The 17,244-nt window shown below is 45.2% G+C and overlaps 1 protein-coding gene across 6 annotated transcripts in view; it reads right to left on the reverse strand.

Annotated features, from left to right (window-relative positions):
- The window catches only part of TBC1D1 (TBC1 domain family member 1), a 160,328-nt gene that overhangs the window by 86,697 nt on the left and 56,387 nt on the right, over positions 1-17,244 (reverse strand). For all 6 annotated transcript variants that reach the window (XM_083158523.1, XM_083158483.1, XM_083158492.1 and 3 more), the window contains 5 exons: positions 15,411-15,926; positions 13,353-13,442; positions 8,830-8,934; positions 6,313-6,445; positions 3,817-3,908 (listed from right to left, as the gene is read on the reverse strand). In XM_083158523.1, coding sequence (XP_083014649.1) covers positions 3,817-3,908; positions 6,313-6,445; positions 8,830-8,934; positions 13,353-13,442; positions 15,411-15,926 — 936 coding nt within the window. The remainder of the gene's footprint in view (positions 1-3,816; positions 3,909-6,312; positions 6,446-8,829; positions 8,935-13,352; positions 13,443-15,410; positions 15,927-17,244) is intronic.

Consider the following 17,244-nt stretch of genomic DNA (forward strand, 5'->3'; position numbering starts at 1 on the left):
AAAGCCAAAGATACTGTATGTAAAGAGATAATAGGAACAAAAGCAGTATACAAATCAATCCACTGAAATGGGACTGGTTTGAAAAAGCATATAATAAAAAGAATGTATTATCATCATGAAAAGGGGTGCTCAAATACAAAAGCCTACATGTCACACAGCACATCAGAGAATATTTAGTAATTCACACCAGCTTCTGACCCAGGGGTGCTTTATCCTGGCTGGGATATAACCCATGATTCCAGTGCTGTAAGACAGTAATACTGACCACTGTGCCACGTTCCCGACTCCATGCAACTAGTAGGATTTGGAAACCAGAGTGCTGCTTTGACAATATTTTCCTAATGTAAATGTTTGAAGACTTTAAAAGTCTAAATATAGGTGATGTATTGGCACGAAATGTATTAATCTAACTTCCTACCTAGGAAACCGGCTTCATATATGGACAAGTTGGGTTTATATACACAAGTAAAGCTTACTCCTGCAGTGAGGGTAAATAACAGTGCACACAATAGGTCTCAGTCAAAAGTAGTAGTCTATAAAGAGAACATCATAAATATTGAAGTGGGGGGAGATCATAAAAACTCAAAGTGATCATGAGAAATTGGAAGCCGCCACCCCAAAAATGCCTGCAGGCCAGGCCACCGGGACTTCAGGAAGTAGCATCTATATTCTTGACCAGACCACTCACCCAGTTATAGTGTAGAATCTGGGCTACACAAGCAAGCAGTAATTAGCGAGTAATAGTATTTCTTCTCCAGTCTGGAACACAGCAGGGCAAAGATTTGCACAACGCAATGGGGTAGATGTATGAAGCAGTGATAAGAGAGGAGAAGTAATAAAAAGTGCCTGGTACTTTATCACCAGCCAATCAGCTCCTAACTGTCCCTTTTTAAACCCAGCCTGTAACTTAAAAGTCAGGAGCTGATTGGCCAAGGATAAAAGTACTAGGCTATTGATCACTTCTCCTCCCATATAACTGCTTCATACATCTACCCCAATATCCCAGGGTGCTGCATGTTCATGTACAATAACCCGGTATATTTAGGGTGGTGTAAAAACAGTATTACAAGTGTTAGCATAACACTCCAGGGACTTTCCGCCCATGGACAGAAAAACGAAGCACTGGCTCAATCTTTCACAGGTCCGTCATGACGAGTTACCGGGCCCAGCCGATAAATCACTTTTACAGCATGTATTAAAGATAACTTCCTGAAGGAGACTTCATAACATGCCATTCTCAAGGATAACATTTAATAATAAAAAAAGGGACATGAACAACGTGTGAACAATAATATTAGCAACCAATCAGAACTTGGTTTACCTTGCACTAAGCAAGCTCGGTTGAGACCAGCAAGTCTGTGTGATTTGCATAAGAGTATAATCTTGTTTACCAGGTTTCCTCATCCAGTATCACAATTGCATTATAACAACTAATGCAGCTTTACATACAGAATATGGAATATTTTAGTAGCCGTTATAAAACTTGCAGTTGTACTAATAATGGATGAAATCCAGGTTAAAATTGACTTCTGCAGTGCACCCAGATGGTTGCCTCAGATGGGCAGGATGTGCTACACTTGGAGGTTTCCGTGCAGGGTATATCACACTACTTCACAATCCTCTGCTTTGCCATATATGCCTTGGTCCCTTGTATGGCTCACATCCCCACCATGTAACCTTTGTAGAGCCCCCAACATGGCTGCCTCATCTGCTATACTTGTTGATGGGGGTGAAAAAAAAAATGGCTGCCTCACCCGGTAACTTGTTAGGGTGGAACTCATGGAAGTTATTATCCAAAATGCCTGCACCAATCCTGCATTATGCCTTCTGTGGAGGCCAGGGATGGTCACATGCACGTGGAGCTCCGATCCCCCATCCACGGAGCTCCATCATCCCCGGCCTCCAAAAGCAGTGTGCAGCGTGGCAGAGGAGGTGAGGGAGAGGGCAAAGGCAGCACTGGGGCCCCCCGGCAGCAAGCACTGAGAACCCAGACACAGGACAGCCATTGACGAGCAAGGCAACCAGGCCGGAGAAGAACAGCGCCTCAGACTCCCGGCAACGAGCGCTGAGAGCCCCTAGCGTAGGATGGCCAGAGGCAGGCAAAGGACGCAGGGACTGTACCAGATCCAGCTGTAAGCTCCAAAGGGAGGAGGTATGGCTACACCACCTCGACCAGTCCTCACTCTCCCCCACCGCCACCCACGCTGGCTCTCCCTCAGCCTCCAGGGAAGATGGCCTGTTGAGCCCTTCTGCTGCTGTGAGTAGCATGAGCAAGATGGCGCCGCAAATGGCTGCCTAGGAACTGTGCACTCAGTCAAATGTACCCCCGTGTCTCCCCTGTCTTGTGCACTGCACAGCAATGTATATCTGTACTGTCCCCTGCTGTACTGTTACCTACCTGGCTGTTGCCATGACCAGTGTTGCCGCTGATTGGCTGCCTAGGTGCTGTGCAGCTCAGCAGGTATGTGTTCCTTGTGTGATAACTGTAATGTCTCTGCCTATATTGTTACCCACCTGGCTGCTGCAACGACCAGTGACGCCGCTGATGGCTGCCTAGGTGCTGTGCAGCTCAGCAGGTATGTGTTCCTTGTGTGATAACTGTAATGTCTCTGCCTATATTGTTACCCACCTGGCTGCTGCAACGACCAGTGACGCCGCTGATGGCTGCCTAGGTGCTGTGCAGCTCAGCGAATATATGTTCCCTACATCTACAATCCCCAGAGTACATCTAGCCTATACCTGTATGTGTTATGTATATCTGTACTGTCACTGTTTAACTGTCACCTAACCGGCTGCTGCACAGCAATCCAAACTCAATTCCTAGTATACGCGAGTATACCTGGCCAATAAAGAGGATTCTGTGCTCTCAAGGCTTTCTTTTATGTCTATGACTTATCCATTGCTATGTATATTATGTGCATTGTTTTTGAGGTTTGTAAAGCACCTTGAGTCCTGTTGGAGAAAGTGCGCTAAATAAATAAAATAAAAACTTACTATTCTGCGACCTATAACTTAGACTATTATTAGTTTATATGGTGCCACAAGGGTTCTGCAGGACTGAACAATACATAAATTAGCAAAAAAATAAAAGATTGAAATAACGGATTACAGTACAAGGCAATTTAGGACAAGCACATGATGAATAAAGAGACAGATCCATTAATGGACAGGACTTTCAAGCAATTATTAGGGTGGCAGAGAGAGATATAGAATATACAGTATATACATGATCAGGCCCTGTGTGTCAGACATCACATTTCATACTTCCTGGATATGGAGAGAGGGGGAGCTGTGAACACAGAGATTGGAGGAGATATTGTTGAACACACCAGGAGGGGAATAAGGACCATATGAAGTGTTCCTGGTAGCCAAAAATTTACTCCATGAGCTCATATCACAGTGGTTGGATACCACCATTTACAATACTCCTTTATTTGTTGGGGTGCTGTGTGTGTCTATGGTGAAGGGATTCACTATTAATTACCCATACACTACACTAGAAGGCATCCGTCTCACTCTTTTTCTATATTCTAGGAAAAGTACACGAGGAGAGAGGGCCCTGCTCATGAGAGCTTACATTGTAAGGGAGGGGCATACAGACAGGAGTGACACAGAAGGGGTAAATTGTGCATAAACAGAAGGTTATGATGAAAGATGGCTGGGTTTAATGAAGAAGTGGGTCTTGAAAGATCACAAACGTTTTGTAGTGAGGTGTTGAGTCTGATAGAGAGAGGTAGAGAATTCAAGGAGCACATGTATATGTATATGTCCTATGGCTACAGATAACCCCAAGCCCCTTTCCCCTTCTTAGCTTACCTGTACATCCTCACACACAGAGGCCTGTTCCTGGCTATTTAATGTGGTCATGTGTTTCTGTAATTCAAGCTTCGTCTTTGATGGGGGGAGACCTAAAACAGACAGAAACTGTAATAAATACAGCCATGCATGCACCATATACACAGGTATACAATACCTGTATGTACATAAACATTATATGCAACTATTTCTGTGCATAATTCCCATCGCAAGGACCAGGAGATACTGTAGCATTCTGCATGAGATTATCAGTGGTAGCCAACTCCAGTCTTCGAGAGCTACCAACAGTTCACATTTTCCAGACAACCTAGCTGCTGCACAGGTGCACTCGTTACTCACTGACGCATTTTAAAAGATCCACAGGTGGAGCTCATTACTTCACTTGTGATTCTGTGAGGAGACCTGGAAACCATTAACTGTTGGTAGCTCTAGAGGACTGGAGTTGGCTACCCCAGGATTAGATAATGGTAAGGAATGCCAATGCAGGGTGCCATCTGCCTGTGCTACCGACTCCTCCTACTTACAGGCACCTCAATGCACAGTTTTATGTAACCAAAATGATTATAGATTTCTGTGGAACCTTCATGAAGGATCCTAGATATCCAAAAGTACTACAAAATAAGAGAATAAACAAATAAATTATAGGAATATAAAATAGGGGAAAGATTGACTAAAATGCACCCAAAATTCTATCATACAGTATTAGAGGTTCTGGATAGGATGACAGGCATCAGTCTGACAGGTGCAAAAGGTCAACATGTAAAAAGGTTGACAGCGCGTAAGGTCAACAGATTCAAATGATACACTTTTTTTAATTTTTTTTTTTTAATTTTTCCATCATTTACTATCCATGGCCCTTATTCTGGTTGGTGCGGCCAGAGCCGCACACGGTGCTCTGGCCGCACAAACCAATCCCCGCCCACGAGACGGATCGCCACGGCCGTCCGTACACGGACGGCTGGCGATCCGCATAAAAATGGTGGGGCGTACGCCTCCACCATGGTGGGAGCTGCCCCCTGCATTCGATGGTCGTCGACCATCGAAGGCAGGGCCGCACGCCACAGCAGCTCCCGCAAGCTGAGACCACACGGACAATCGTCCGTGTGTTAGCTTGTATGGGGGCTGAGAGCTGACATCCGGCGACGTCAGCTTTCCGCCCCCATCAGTGGCGTCATACCCTCATTAGCATGCATACGCCCCGCGTTTGCATGGGAACGCCCATGAAACGCGGGGCGTATACATAGGGAAATGAGGGTATGAAGCCCCTCACGCCCCTATACGCCCCCTTTGCGGCGGACGAAATACGTCTGCGGCGAATGGGGCTGCACATGCGCAGATTGACCTCTGCGCATGTGCAGACTAAAAACATCGGCGGTACGGCCGCACGCGGGCCGTACCGCACGATGCAGAATAAGGGCCCATGTGCACTATGGTTGGGAAAAATAACCTGGTCTAAAGCGTGGTGAGCAAGTGACTGTAAAAGTCTCCACTAATTTGGCCGACCTGTGGTTGAACAGAAAGTTCTAGCTAAAGATCAACACAAAAGAAAAGTTTACTTTTTGTTTAGTTCCATGTTGAGCTTCTGCTTGTGCTGAGTTTGTAAATGTCAACGTTTTATGGTGTGTACCTTTTTCAGTTCAACCTAAACATCTTGTTGACTTTTGACCCAGTCGACCTACTGCATGTCCATCCTATGCGTGACCTTTTGACAGTTAATCGATTTAATGTCAAGCCAATAAAACACAGCCGATTGCATGGGATTAAATGTGGGCTACACAAGACAACAGTAAAAAACACCAGCCAAATGTAAACGGGTGTGAGAATGAGCAAGTGAGATTAAGGGCGGGATGTATTAAAATACATCGCCACCCTTCGCCGCGATGCTGCCGCATATGTACTAACATATGCGGCTGGCATCGCGGTGCGGTGACGGAGGCCCCCCGCGATACCTGTACACCGGTGTGCGGGGGGTCTCCGTCACCTCCCTGCCGCCACGCTCTCCTCTCACGCCGGGGACAGCTATGCATGCTGTCCCCGGCACTTCCTCCTTCCCCCTGCAGCCGGAAGGATGTCCGGCTGCTTCACTAGGGGGAGGTAGGGCTTACCTTCACTTGTGTCGGCGGGCGGCGAAAAGAAGCCCATAGGCTTCTATAGGGTATCGCCACCAAAAGGTGGCGATACCCTTCAGTGCGGTATCATTTTTGATACATTGGAAAATGCGGTAAAACCGGGGTTTTACCGCATTTTCCATTTGATACATCTCGCCCTTTGGGAGAGTTTTTCTTTTAGGTTTTTAATGCAACAATCATTTACATCAACCTTTTTTTTTTTTTTCAGTGTAAATGATTGCCGCTTTAAAAAAATAATTGTTGTTGTCTTTTTTTTTTTTAAATGGACGTTACAATACCCTCCAATGAAGACACTAAGCTGGCACAGACAAGTACTTCCTTTAGCGTTTGTATAATGTGGACTAGTCATAAACCTTCATGTTTGTACCTTCTATCTTCTCACATAGTTTGTGCATGCATTGCATAGGGCACCCGTCGCACAGCGGCATAGGGTTCTTGGTGCTCTGCTGCACAGCAGCTGCACTGAAGGCCTGCTTCAGCGTCAGCATGATCTCATCCACCTGTAATAACACAATTATTCATAAGTCAAAATGAATACATCCCAAGAGAAAAAAAAAAAAAAAAAAAAGTGTCTACCAATGAGCCCAAAGTAACCCCATACACACTAGGCGATATTGTTCACAATATTGCTCAGAAAGGGCTTTCGATCTCAAGATCTCCTAGTGTGTACACTACCTGGTGTTAACGATACCAACTCCCACGCATCGCTAATGCCCCCCACTCTCGTCCAGTATGTCCGGACGAGGGAGGTCATCGCTAATGACGGCCATGCTGCAGCGGCAGCACAACAGTCTCTCGCCTCAAAGCCGGCATTAGCAAGTTTGGATGCACTTGCCGGTGCCTGGCCCCCTGCGCCGCCAATATCAGCATGGAAGGGCATCGGCAAGCATGTATGGGGCTTTACACAAGAATGAAAACATTTAAAAAAATAGTGTAATACTGTAAGGATCAAAGCTTAGACAAAGTAATCCAAAACAACTCCTGTTATTTTATAGGCTGTTTGAAAAATGACAGTTAAGAGCTGTAAAATCTATCAGCCAAACAAAAATCACTATGATGCAGTAACAAGTGTGGGTTAATAGATCAATAATGTCTAACAGATACCATATGGTGAACAGGTACAGAAAGTTGACAGTGGTAAAGGACGACAATGGTCGAAATCTGGTCTGTCATGTTAAGAGACTACCGTGGACAGTGGCAGATGGGGAGTTTGACTGGGGCGGTACACCGGTCACACCGTAATGCAGGTGTCATACAGAGAGCTCAGGGTGGACAGATACCTCCCGCACCACACTTTAGGCATGGCTACTATTCCCTAATAGATGTCCACGTGCATAGTACATCAAGCAAATGTGGGATAACATGATTACCTTCCACCTGTCGTCCATATGGTATGGACCAATACATTATTGACCATACAGATACTGAAGGACTAGGGAGGAACGCGTAACACGATGGAAACTTAGAAGTGCTCCTTGATGCACACAAAAATATTCAACAAAATCATTACTAATCTGGTCAGCAATAGGCGGAAATCTAGAAATGTGTAGCGTCACTTAGGGCTGTCAGAATTGTACGGACTCTGGTCATGCCATCCTAAATTATAGGTTTCACGTATGACTAAGGCACAATACAAAGTTGGGTAATCAGAAACTCAAAACAACTCTTGACCACTTTTTCTGGACTCACCGTATACTTTTACCATTTCTCTGGCCACATGGCAATAGGGTTAATGACTATTTTGTAGGGTGTATCTAGGTTAATGAGAACAGGATCCAGCGACCAGGATTGGAAGAAGCCCAAAGCAGTTAAACGCGTTTCTCATCCTAAAGGCCCATACACACTGGGCGACTTTGAGCTGAAAGTCGCTCAAAACAGCAGGTTTGAGCGGCTTTCAGCTCAAAGCCACCCAGTGTGTATGGCCCGGTGATGATCGGTGAGCGCTGCTGCAACATCGCCGGGAACACCGGTTATACCAGCAGATGAGCGGCTTTCGGGACGGCTTTGCATAGCGCTCCGCTATGCAACGCCATCCTCCCCACTCAGTCAGCGCCGGGCAGGGGGAAAGCCGCTCAGTGTGTATGCACTGAGCGGCTTTCCCCGCAGAGATGAACGCGATCATCACTGGGCATAGTCGCCCAGTGTGTATGGACCTTAAACCTGATTTTTCACATAGGAAGTGGCCATCGTACAGTATGGTCAGTTGTCCATACAGGGGGTGTTGGTACGGAGGAGGGGAGCTTGAAGCCAAATAAATCTAGGCAAATCATCTAACGTGTACCTACTACAGCTCGCTCCTGCCTGACAGGGCGACCCGGCAATTAATGGGATGCATGGGAATGCAGTCATGTGATATATGATTCAGTGTGTGCGGAGCGGCTAATGAGTTGATACATGGCTGACCAGTCAGCCAGGAACGCACATAATTTAGCATGTATCCATCTTAGGACAAGCCTCTGGGGAAAGTTCTCTAGAAGTGAATAGAGAAGTGACTCCTAGCTGAACAGCAACTTTTAAAAAAGAATTGCCAGATTCAGATGGGTTGGACAGACCGATCTGACGAAAAAAGGCTAAATCTGATATTCATCAGATGTGCGGCTGAGTCTCAGATCCATCTGCCAAAAAAATCCTTGGTTCAGCACCAAAGATCCATCTGATCTGAAGCGGTCAGGGGTTTAACATAGAATTGATCAGATGTATCTGAAGTGAATAGAGTGGAAATTTAGCCCAGGGTCAGATCAGATTCCTGGCAGAGTTCGAGGGAAATCTGAAGAGATTTGTAGCTTCAGATAGGTCTGCGTAGTGGATGGGGGCTTCATTCTTACGAGAATTGACCGAGCACGCTCACACATCTGTAATATTGTGCAATAAGAAATGTACTTACCAGAGCTTCGTTTGTGCACTGAAATACATAGCAAACAAAGTGACAGCCTCCATACAGTAAAGGCTCTCTGCAGATGAAGCCAAAGTGATCCGCGTGCTGGATTCCCTAAAAACAAAGACGACACATGTTTAGGACTTTCACCATGCAAAACATAGCCACCAATATAAAAGGCGATATGAAGAATTATATCCCATTTTAAATCTGTAAATCAAGTAACAACTTTCGAAAACAAGGAATAACTAAAGCAAAAACCTCACACAGGCTTCTGTCTTCCCATTCTTTACACAGCAAATGTTACTGGCCTTTGCCAATTTTCAACTTTCAAATCATTATCTCCTTATCAAAAGCGCTCTGGAAAGGCAGCCAGCATGGTTGGCGTCACATTCTCCACTCATGTGCTTTTCCTTCTTTTACTTAGCCTATCATTTACTCCATACAATGGCATCTAACCTTTGGTGTTCAACTCCCTGATGCTTAATTCAGTGTTAGGACAGTGGATGCAGCATCGCGCATGTGTACAATGGGCCATATGCGTGCGCAGTCTATCGATAATCGCACGGGCTGCTAATTACCAGCTGTGCAAACAGGTCTAAATTAGTCCCTAAATGCCAGAGGCAACACCCCCCATCTGCAGGAACGTAGGTGTTTAGATATTCATATTGCTATGGCAGGAGAAATTCAACATGAGGCAGTGGTGTAGTTATAATGAGTGCAGCGTGTACAGCCGATACCAAACACACGTCTTCCATAGTTTTAACACCAGAGTCCCCTCACCACGGAAGCATGCCTGCGGAAAAATCGCTGGAAAAAATGTTAGCTACACCATTTTTCCAGAGATCTGCACACGCATTGCTGCAAGCAACAAGGAGGGGCTCCCAAATGGAGAAGGCTGCACCCAGGCCTCCCCCTCTCTTAAAATGCCCCCCCCCCCCCACTCCCCGATATGACGCCCCCCATCTGATGTGGGACTACATATCCCAGCGCGCCTTAATTCCTGAATCCCTATTAGCATATCCTGTAGTGTATAATAGTCCTAGTGTTCCTTCTAGCACCCGCCAACTTTGAAAACCCATGCAGTTCCTCTTCCCTGCCTGGGGTGTTGCTGTCTGCTGTAGTGCTTCTAGCACAGTGTGTCTGTATATCAGCACTGATATGCAAACCTGACCTGTGCTAGAAACACCACACCAGACAGCGACACCCCAGGCAGGGAAGAGGAACTGCATGGGCTTTCAAAGTTGGCGGGTGCTAGAATGCACACCAAGTCCTGTAACCCTGTATCTTCTGTTTTGTTAGGCATTTGTCCAATCCATTCTTACACGTTTCTACAGTGTGCCTTGTGTTATCACATTCCAGTTTTGTTAAACGGAAACATGTTACTGCTGCAGTGGTTTGTACACTTGGATATCGTTTGTTATACAGGTTTGTACAACGTGCCAATTCTAAAACCCCCATCCAGATCGATCTATCTATCTATGTGTAATAAAATGCAATTTGTTCTACGATCAAACTGCACTTTACAAAACCACACAACAAAGAAAAGAGTTTTGGTTTTCTGCTTAAATGCAGTTTTTAAACCGGTGAATAAGACCAAATGACTTCCTGCCTGATCTATCCGGCCTATCAAAAGAGAACAATAGATTTCTTAGAGAGCAGAGAATGATCAATTATAGGGAAATATTCCATTTACTGGGATTAATAAAAATGATGACAGGTACAATGCTTATACAGTATGAAATAATCAATGTTGTGCTGGTCATTAATACTTTCCAATTGCTCCCCCTAATATTACGAGCCGAAAGGTGCGCCCAGTACTTAGTCGGATTTAGCAGTTTTACATGGCCAAACCCAGTAATTCTGGGTACAATGGGTAACTATAAACATTTTTATCTTGCAGCACACTAAATAATATTTTAAAATTGCCAAAGCACACCATGAGGGCAAAACACATTGGCCCCCACAGGGAAAAAAATAAAATAATGGCCTCCATATAAAAAACAATTAAACTGGTCCCCACAGGTAACAAAAATACAATACATTGGCCCTTTACATGAAAATAAGAGACCAGTAAATAACAGTTGAACTGGTGGTGGCTGTAAACTGGTTTGGGCATCTCTAGATCTGGGGGCACACTTGAGAACAGCTCACGGCACAGTGATTGAAACAACACTGCTCTAGCTAGCAGACCTTATACTGCCAGTAGTATATACCCACATAGTCATAAATATACCCACACATATCTACCAGTGGTTCTGAAGGTGCATACACACTGTACAATATTTTTGACCAATTTTGTTGAAGGACATTTCCATTGATTGTATGGAAGGAGAAAATTGAAAATGTATGCACTGTACACTGTTATTCAATGATACCTTTTATTATTATATTTCATTCTTTGCAATAAAAACAATTTTGGGTACTTGTGTATTATCACGGCGCCCGATTTCATCTAAATCGCATCCGATTTGATCTGCGATGCGATTTTGCGGCCGTTTTTTTGCAGATTTTCGGCCATTCCCTGCTGATTTGCATGTTATTCCATCCTTGCACACCCCCAGGTACTATGCGATGGTATGCGATGTGATTTTCAGGAAAATGCCCCTGATGATTGTACAATTAAATATCGCATAGCAATGCATGCCAGCAAGTGGCATGCGATGTGATTCGCAATGTTAAATGCACCCCCATTGTTAACGCCACCCCCACTATCAACGCCAACTAGGGATGCCAATCCCGGAGCATTTTTTCAATCCCGGGATTCGGGATTGAAAAATGCTCAATCCCGGGATTCCTGGGATCCCGGGATTGGCATCCCTACTTGGGAGCTAGGTGCAGACAAGCACTATATGCGCATCCACACGCCATTTTTGGGGAGGAAAATCACTGGGCATTAAATAAACCACCCCCCTCTCTCCCACATTGCCTTACTTTTGAGAGGGGCAGGCGGCAGCAGAATGGAAGCAGGCTGCTGGTGTGACGTGCCGGTATGTCACTGGACTGTGCAGCCGGGAGAAGTCGGGCGGCGAGTGGGTTCAGTACTGCAGCCTGCGCAGCGTGACCAATGGGTCACGCTGCGCAGGCTGCAGCGCTACACCTCTGGTGTCACAACTCGCTCGCTGCCCGACCTCTCCCGGCCACACACAGTCACAGCGGCAGGGAGTCTCTGGTCACAGGCAGCGGCGAAGAGCATCCGGTAGTAGGGAGCGGCGGTGCGGGGGCCTTTACTGGATGCACAGTATGACGCGCAGCGTGACCTCTGACCACATCACGCTGCGCGTCTGAGCTGTGCATGATCGGGGACAGAACGAAGCAGCCTGGCAGCGTCTGAGCGAGTGCTCAGACGCTGCCCAGCATTAGACTAATCTAATCCCGAAATCCCGGGATTGGAAGCTCCAATCCCGGGATTCAAATCCCGGCAATTTTGGGGCCAAATCCCGGGATCCCGCCGATCCCGATCCCGGCCACAGATTGGCCACACTAACGCCAACCCAAAGCGTGGCGAGCGCAGGGATCCCGCGAGGGGCGGCGGTACGCGTCCTCCGACCTTTTCATACCCCCACTATCCACGTCGGCGTGGAGTTGATTCTAGATAGTGTGGCAAGCGCAGCGAGCCACCGAGCCCAAAGCGTGGCGAGTGCAGCGAGCCCCGCGAGGGGACGCGGATTACTTTACATGTATTCCGCGTCCGCTCGCCACGCTTCGGGCTCGGTGGCTCGCTGCGCTATCTAAAATCAACTCCACGCCGACGTGGATAGTGGGGGTATGAAAAGGGGTATGAGGCCGCGTACCGCCGCCGCTCGCCACGCTTCGGGTTGGCGTTGATAGTGGTGGTGGCGTTAACAATGGCGGTGCATTTAACATTGTAAGCACCCATCAGGGTTATTGTACAATTACAAATCGAATCGCTTCACATGCATCACATGCATCACATGCCACTATATTGCATTAAAAAAAAATTTTTTAAAAAAAATAAATAAATAAATCGGTCGAAAATCGGCCGCAAAATCGCATCCGATTTTTCCATGCAATTTGCGGCCGATTTTCGGCCGATTTCGTGGGCGCCGTGATAATTCACAAGTACCCAATTTTGAAAAAAAAACACATTTCCATTGAACCCAGTGTCCTGGACAAAAGATATTGACGACAGACTAACGACAAATGATGATGCGCATACCCGCCAGTTTTTCATCAAGATTGTTCATCAACTGTGCATGCAGATCAATTTGGATATCTTTCAAAAAGAGCCTATAAACTGTAAATAGATCTTTCATCTTTCGTCAACATCTTTCATCCAGGACACTGGGATCAAGGGAAAGGTCTTTCAACGAAATTGGTCAAAAAATTTGTACAGTGTGTATGCACCTTTAACCTCAACCCTCAAGTTTACCCAACAGGTTATGTTCTTTCCTTGGAAGCAGGTGGGATAATCACTGATGCAGGAAGTACGTGATGACTGAAGTTCAGAACACATCAGCTGCGGTCCTTCATGAAACCCTTCCACCAATATTATGAACAATGAGACTCACCTGAGAGCAAAAGGATATTTCTTTAAAGCTTTTTTCAATGACAATTTGCTTTGTATCAGGGCTGATCAGGTAAACTTCTGTCTGACCGATCTAGGAGAAATATATAAAATGTAAGCAGAACTTTACAAAAGAATATAAACCAAGAATATAGTAGATCTGCAGTTCAAGAAATCAAGAGAAAAAAAAAAAATTTCAATGTAAAACATTTCCTTGGCTTCTCACAAGAAATAGGAACATTTCCAGTCGTCATGATGTCAGGCAATTGGGATGCATGTGGTCAAAGCATACAGCGTTCGTACCATGAGCTTCTGTTGCGCCAACTTCTAATGCTCATTAGACATTTCATATTTTGTTGGCCAAAGGGGGATCTCAGAATATGTACTGCGACTGTGTAGGGCTTAGCGGTGTTCAGAGACAGCATTTAGGTGTGCTTATATTACAGTGGATGAGTACCATAAATTCATGAGTACTTGGTTTATAGAAATCTTTAAAAAAAAAAAAAAAAAAAAAAAAAAAAAAAAAATCGCAGCTGGTGCAAAAGGAAGCTGCTTTACTATTAATCAACCAACACCGCTCCAGCCACATAACATGCGTTCTCTACTCTACGGACATAAGTGGTAGTATGGCACAAGCCATAGCATTATATGCTGCAGAAACTGGAGTGCTCACCAATGTGCAGCAGCCACCGAGTACATACGGGTCCCATCATGATCGTGCTGAAGGACAACTGGTACTTTTATTGATCTGGACACTTTTATTGGAATGAAGAAAGCTTTTAAATATAAAATATGGCCCCTTATTCTGGTTCACTCTCAAATGGACAAAACCATGTGCACTGCAGAGGTGGGGGGGCAGATGTAACTTGTGCAGAGAGAAGTAGATTTGGGTGGGGTTTTACTTCAAAGGGAAATCTATATTGCAGTGTAAAAATAAAGCAGTCCGTATTTTCCCTGCACAGAAACAAGATTTTCCACTTTTATCCATTGCAGGCTAGATTGGATAAAGTAATTTTTGGCTTAGGAAAAAAAAAAAAAAAAAAAAAACACACTGGACATGCGGCCTTTACTGTCTGCATTCCCTGCTTCCTAAAGCAAGACTATGCGGCCCCCACAGCCTGCCCCATCCAAGAGGACATAGCCATCTTGTGCAGGGATTCAGCTACCACAGTTTGCTTCTACACCATTCACCTGAATGCACGGCGGTCTGCATGGTACCTGCATTACTACACTCAGTGCCCACTGTCTCCTCAGAGGATTTCCATAGCCACGGTCAATAGACAGAGAACCTGATCAGGTAAAAATTATGGACAATCAGGGCAGGGGGGAGAAGAGCTGCTGGGCAGAGGGGTAGGAAGGAAAAGGTGGAGGGCCAAGAAGCTTGTAAGTAAAAATTAAATATCTGTTTGGATTTGGTGGCTGCACACATAACTAAGACTTGTCTTTACCCAACACTGCAGCTTCCAGTGCAACTCGTGAGGGGAAACTCACAATGAAGATAGCACCCCAACGATCTCGCCACTGAATTGCCTCTTATGTATTGTTCCATTAGAACAGCATTCACAGGGTCTTATAGCTGGTCAATTGTGACAACCACTTCCTGTAGCACCATTTCTCCGCCGCACAGACTCTGAAGGAGCATCCTGTATTCACACAGCGGCCACAACCAAGAACAGCCTACACATTTTTTTCGGTCAAAATATATCAAAATCTATAAACAAACCCAGTAAGTAAAAACCCACACAAATAAAAACCTGCGACTTTCAACGCTCTCTCGGCTGCACTTATATTGATGATACACCAATCAGATGTTGTCTTTCATTTTCTAGGGTGCAATAGAGAAATGGTAGACAACATCTCAGTGTTTGCTATGGCCAAAATCCCCTCTTCATTTTTAGAAACGTTAGTAAAATGTATACCTTACTGTTCTAACCTCAAGTTCTTATGATCATTGTATTACGTGTACAAGTAGCACAGCAGGACCAACCAGGCTGATCACTTCTCGAAAAACAGATCAAAAGAAACCCAAATCCACTTAAAGAACACAAAAAGTTTTACATACCGTGAACAACATGGTTTGGTTTTCCTCCATGTCTGTTGGCAGCACAAAGTTCTGCGCCTCAGACGGGTTTTGTAAATCCAAATAAATGTCATTATCCTCAAAGGATACTGGAAGGCTGCTGTGACCATCGTCCCATTCCCTCGTAAAGGAGGAGTTAGTCCTTAAGCCAGGCTGGGAATAAGACTTGCGAATGGGTTTGTTCTTCTCTCCATCATCGAACGTTGAATGGAAGAAAGACTTTAGTTTATCTCCAAACAATATTCTAGTGCTAGTGTCCAACAAAGGAGCCGGGGATTCCTCGTCTTTCCTTTTGGTACAGCTGACATGGTTGAACTTCTCGATGCATTCGTCTATCAGAGCCGGAGGCGCCTTCTTGTGAGCGACGATCACGCGGCCGCAGAACAGGACTTCAAACTTTTTGGAGAAGGCGTCGTCTCCGTCACATAGGTGGGAATGAATCTCTTCTTGACGTGCAAGTTTTCCAGCTTGTCGGATTGCCCCAATTATCTCAGGCACCTGCAATAGATTGTAAAAACCATTAGGACTACAAAATTCTGCGCACGGAACTTATGTATCCTTGTTATACCATTACTTGAAGTGCACAGGCAGCTGCCATTCCGGGCCAGATACACTAAGGGCGGTATTCAATGAGCCTGATTCGCCATGTTTTTATGGCGAATTTGTGCTGTTTGGCGAATTTTTGACAAAAACGGTGAATCACCCTATTCAATGACCACATGGCGAATACATTTGAAGGTTTTTTTCGCCATGATTCACCGAGTAGCAATCGCTATCTTTTTATGGAGAAGTGGAATGTGAACTTTTAAAATAAAGTGTTTTGTTTTTTACATTTGGTGTCAAAAAATCAGGAATTTTATTCTGAGGAGGGGCATGCTATTTTTATTCATGCGCTGTAAGCACATGAATATATATTTAATTTTAAAAAATATATATTTTTTTTTTTTTTTTTTTTTACACAGCAGCCAGCAGGGGGCGCCGAGCCGAGCCGCTCATTACATATTCATATATTCACTGCACTCGATCGTTACGATCGTGTGTAGTAAATATACGCTCCCCTGCTGGCACCCCCGGGGGGCAGCCTGTGCTGCCTGGCACCCGGGGAGCCCACCTGCCCCCCACAAACTTTCAGGGGCAGGCAGAGAGACTTCCATCTCTCTGCCTGGCACCCTCCTCAGGCTCCCTGCGGCATTCGCCGCAGGAGCTCATATTTCGCCTGTCAGGGGCAACGAGCCCCTGACACGTTGAATACCGGAGCCCGTTGGCTCCGGAACGTGGCGAATGTGCAGCGAATCCTAAAAAGGATTCGCTGCACCTCGCAGGTATTCACATTGAATACCGCCCTAAGACTCAAAAGTGATAAAATGGAGAGTAATAAACAGCCAGCCAATCATCTCCTACCTGCCATGTCACAGACTGTGTTTGAAAAATGTCAGACAGGAGCTGATTGGTTGGTTGTTTATCACTCTCCATTTTATCACTTTTGAAGCTTAGTGCATCTGGCTTGCAGTTCTGTTTTTTATTCCGAAACAACCACAAAATATTATGCAGCTATATAAATTAGGAGTTATAAATGGTCATATAAATATAACTTAATAGCCAAATGAACACTGTAATAACATTACAATAAATGAGTTCAAGAGCGAACAGGAAGGGAAAAAAAAAAATAAATAAAGTCCATCGCAGAGGCAGCCATATTGTGGCCACAACCAAAATTCACCCTGTAAATAGTCTAGGAATGCAAAAAGTCACTACTCTTACCAAAAGGAAAAAAAAAAGAAATGTCTGCCACCACCGAGTGTGAGGGCGGCATCAC

Source organism: Crinia signifera, chromosome 1 (assembly GCF_055691185.1).
Source record: "Crinia signifera chromosome 1, ASM5569118v1, whole genome shotgun sequence".
NCBI lineage: Eukaryota > Metazoa > Chordata > Amphibia > Anura > Myobatrachidae > Crinia > Crinia signifera.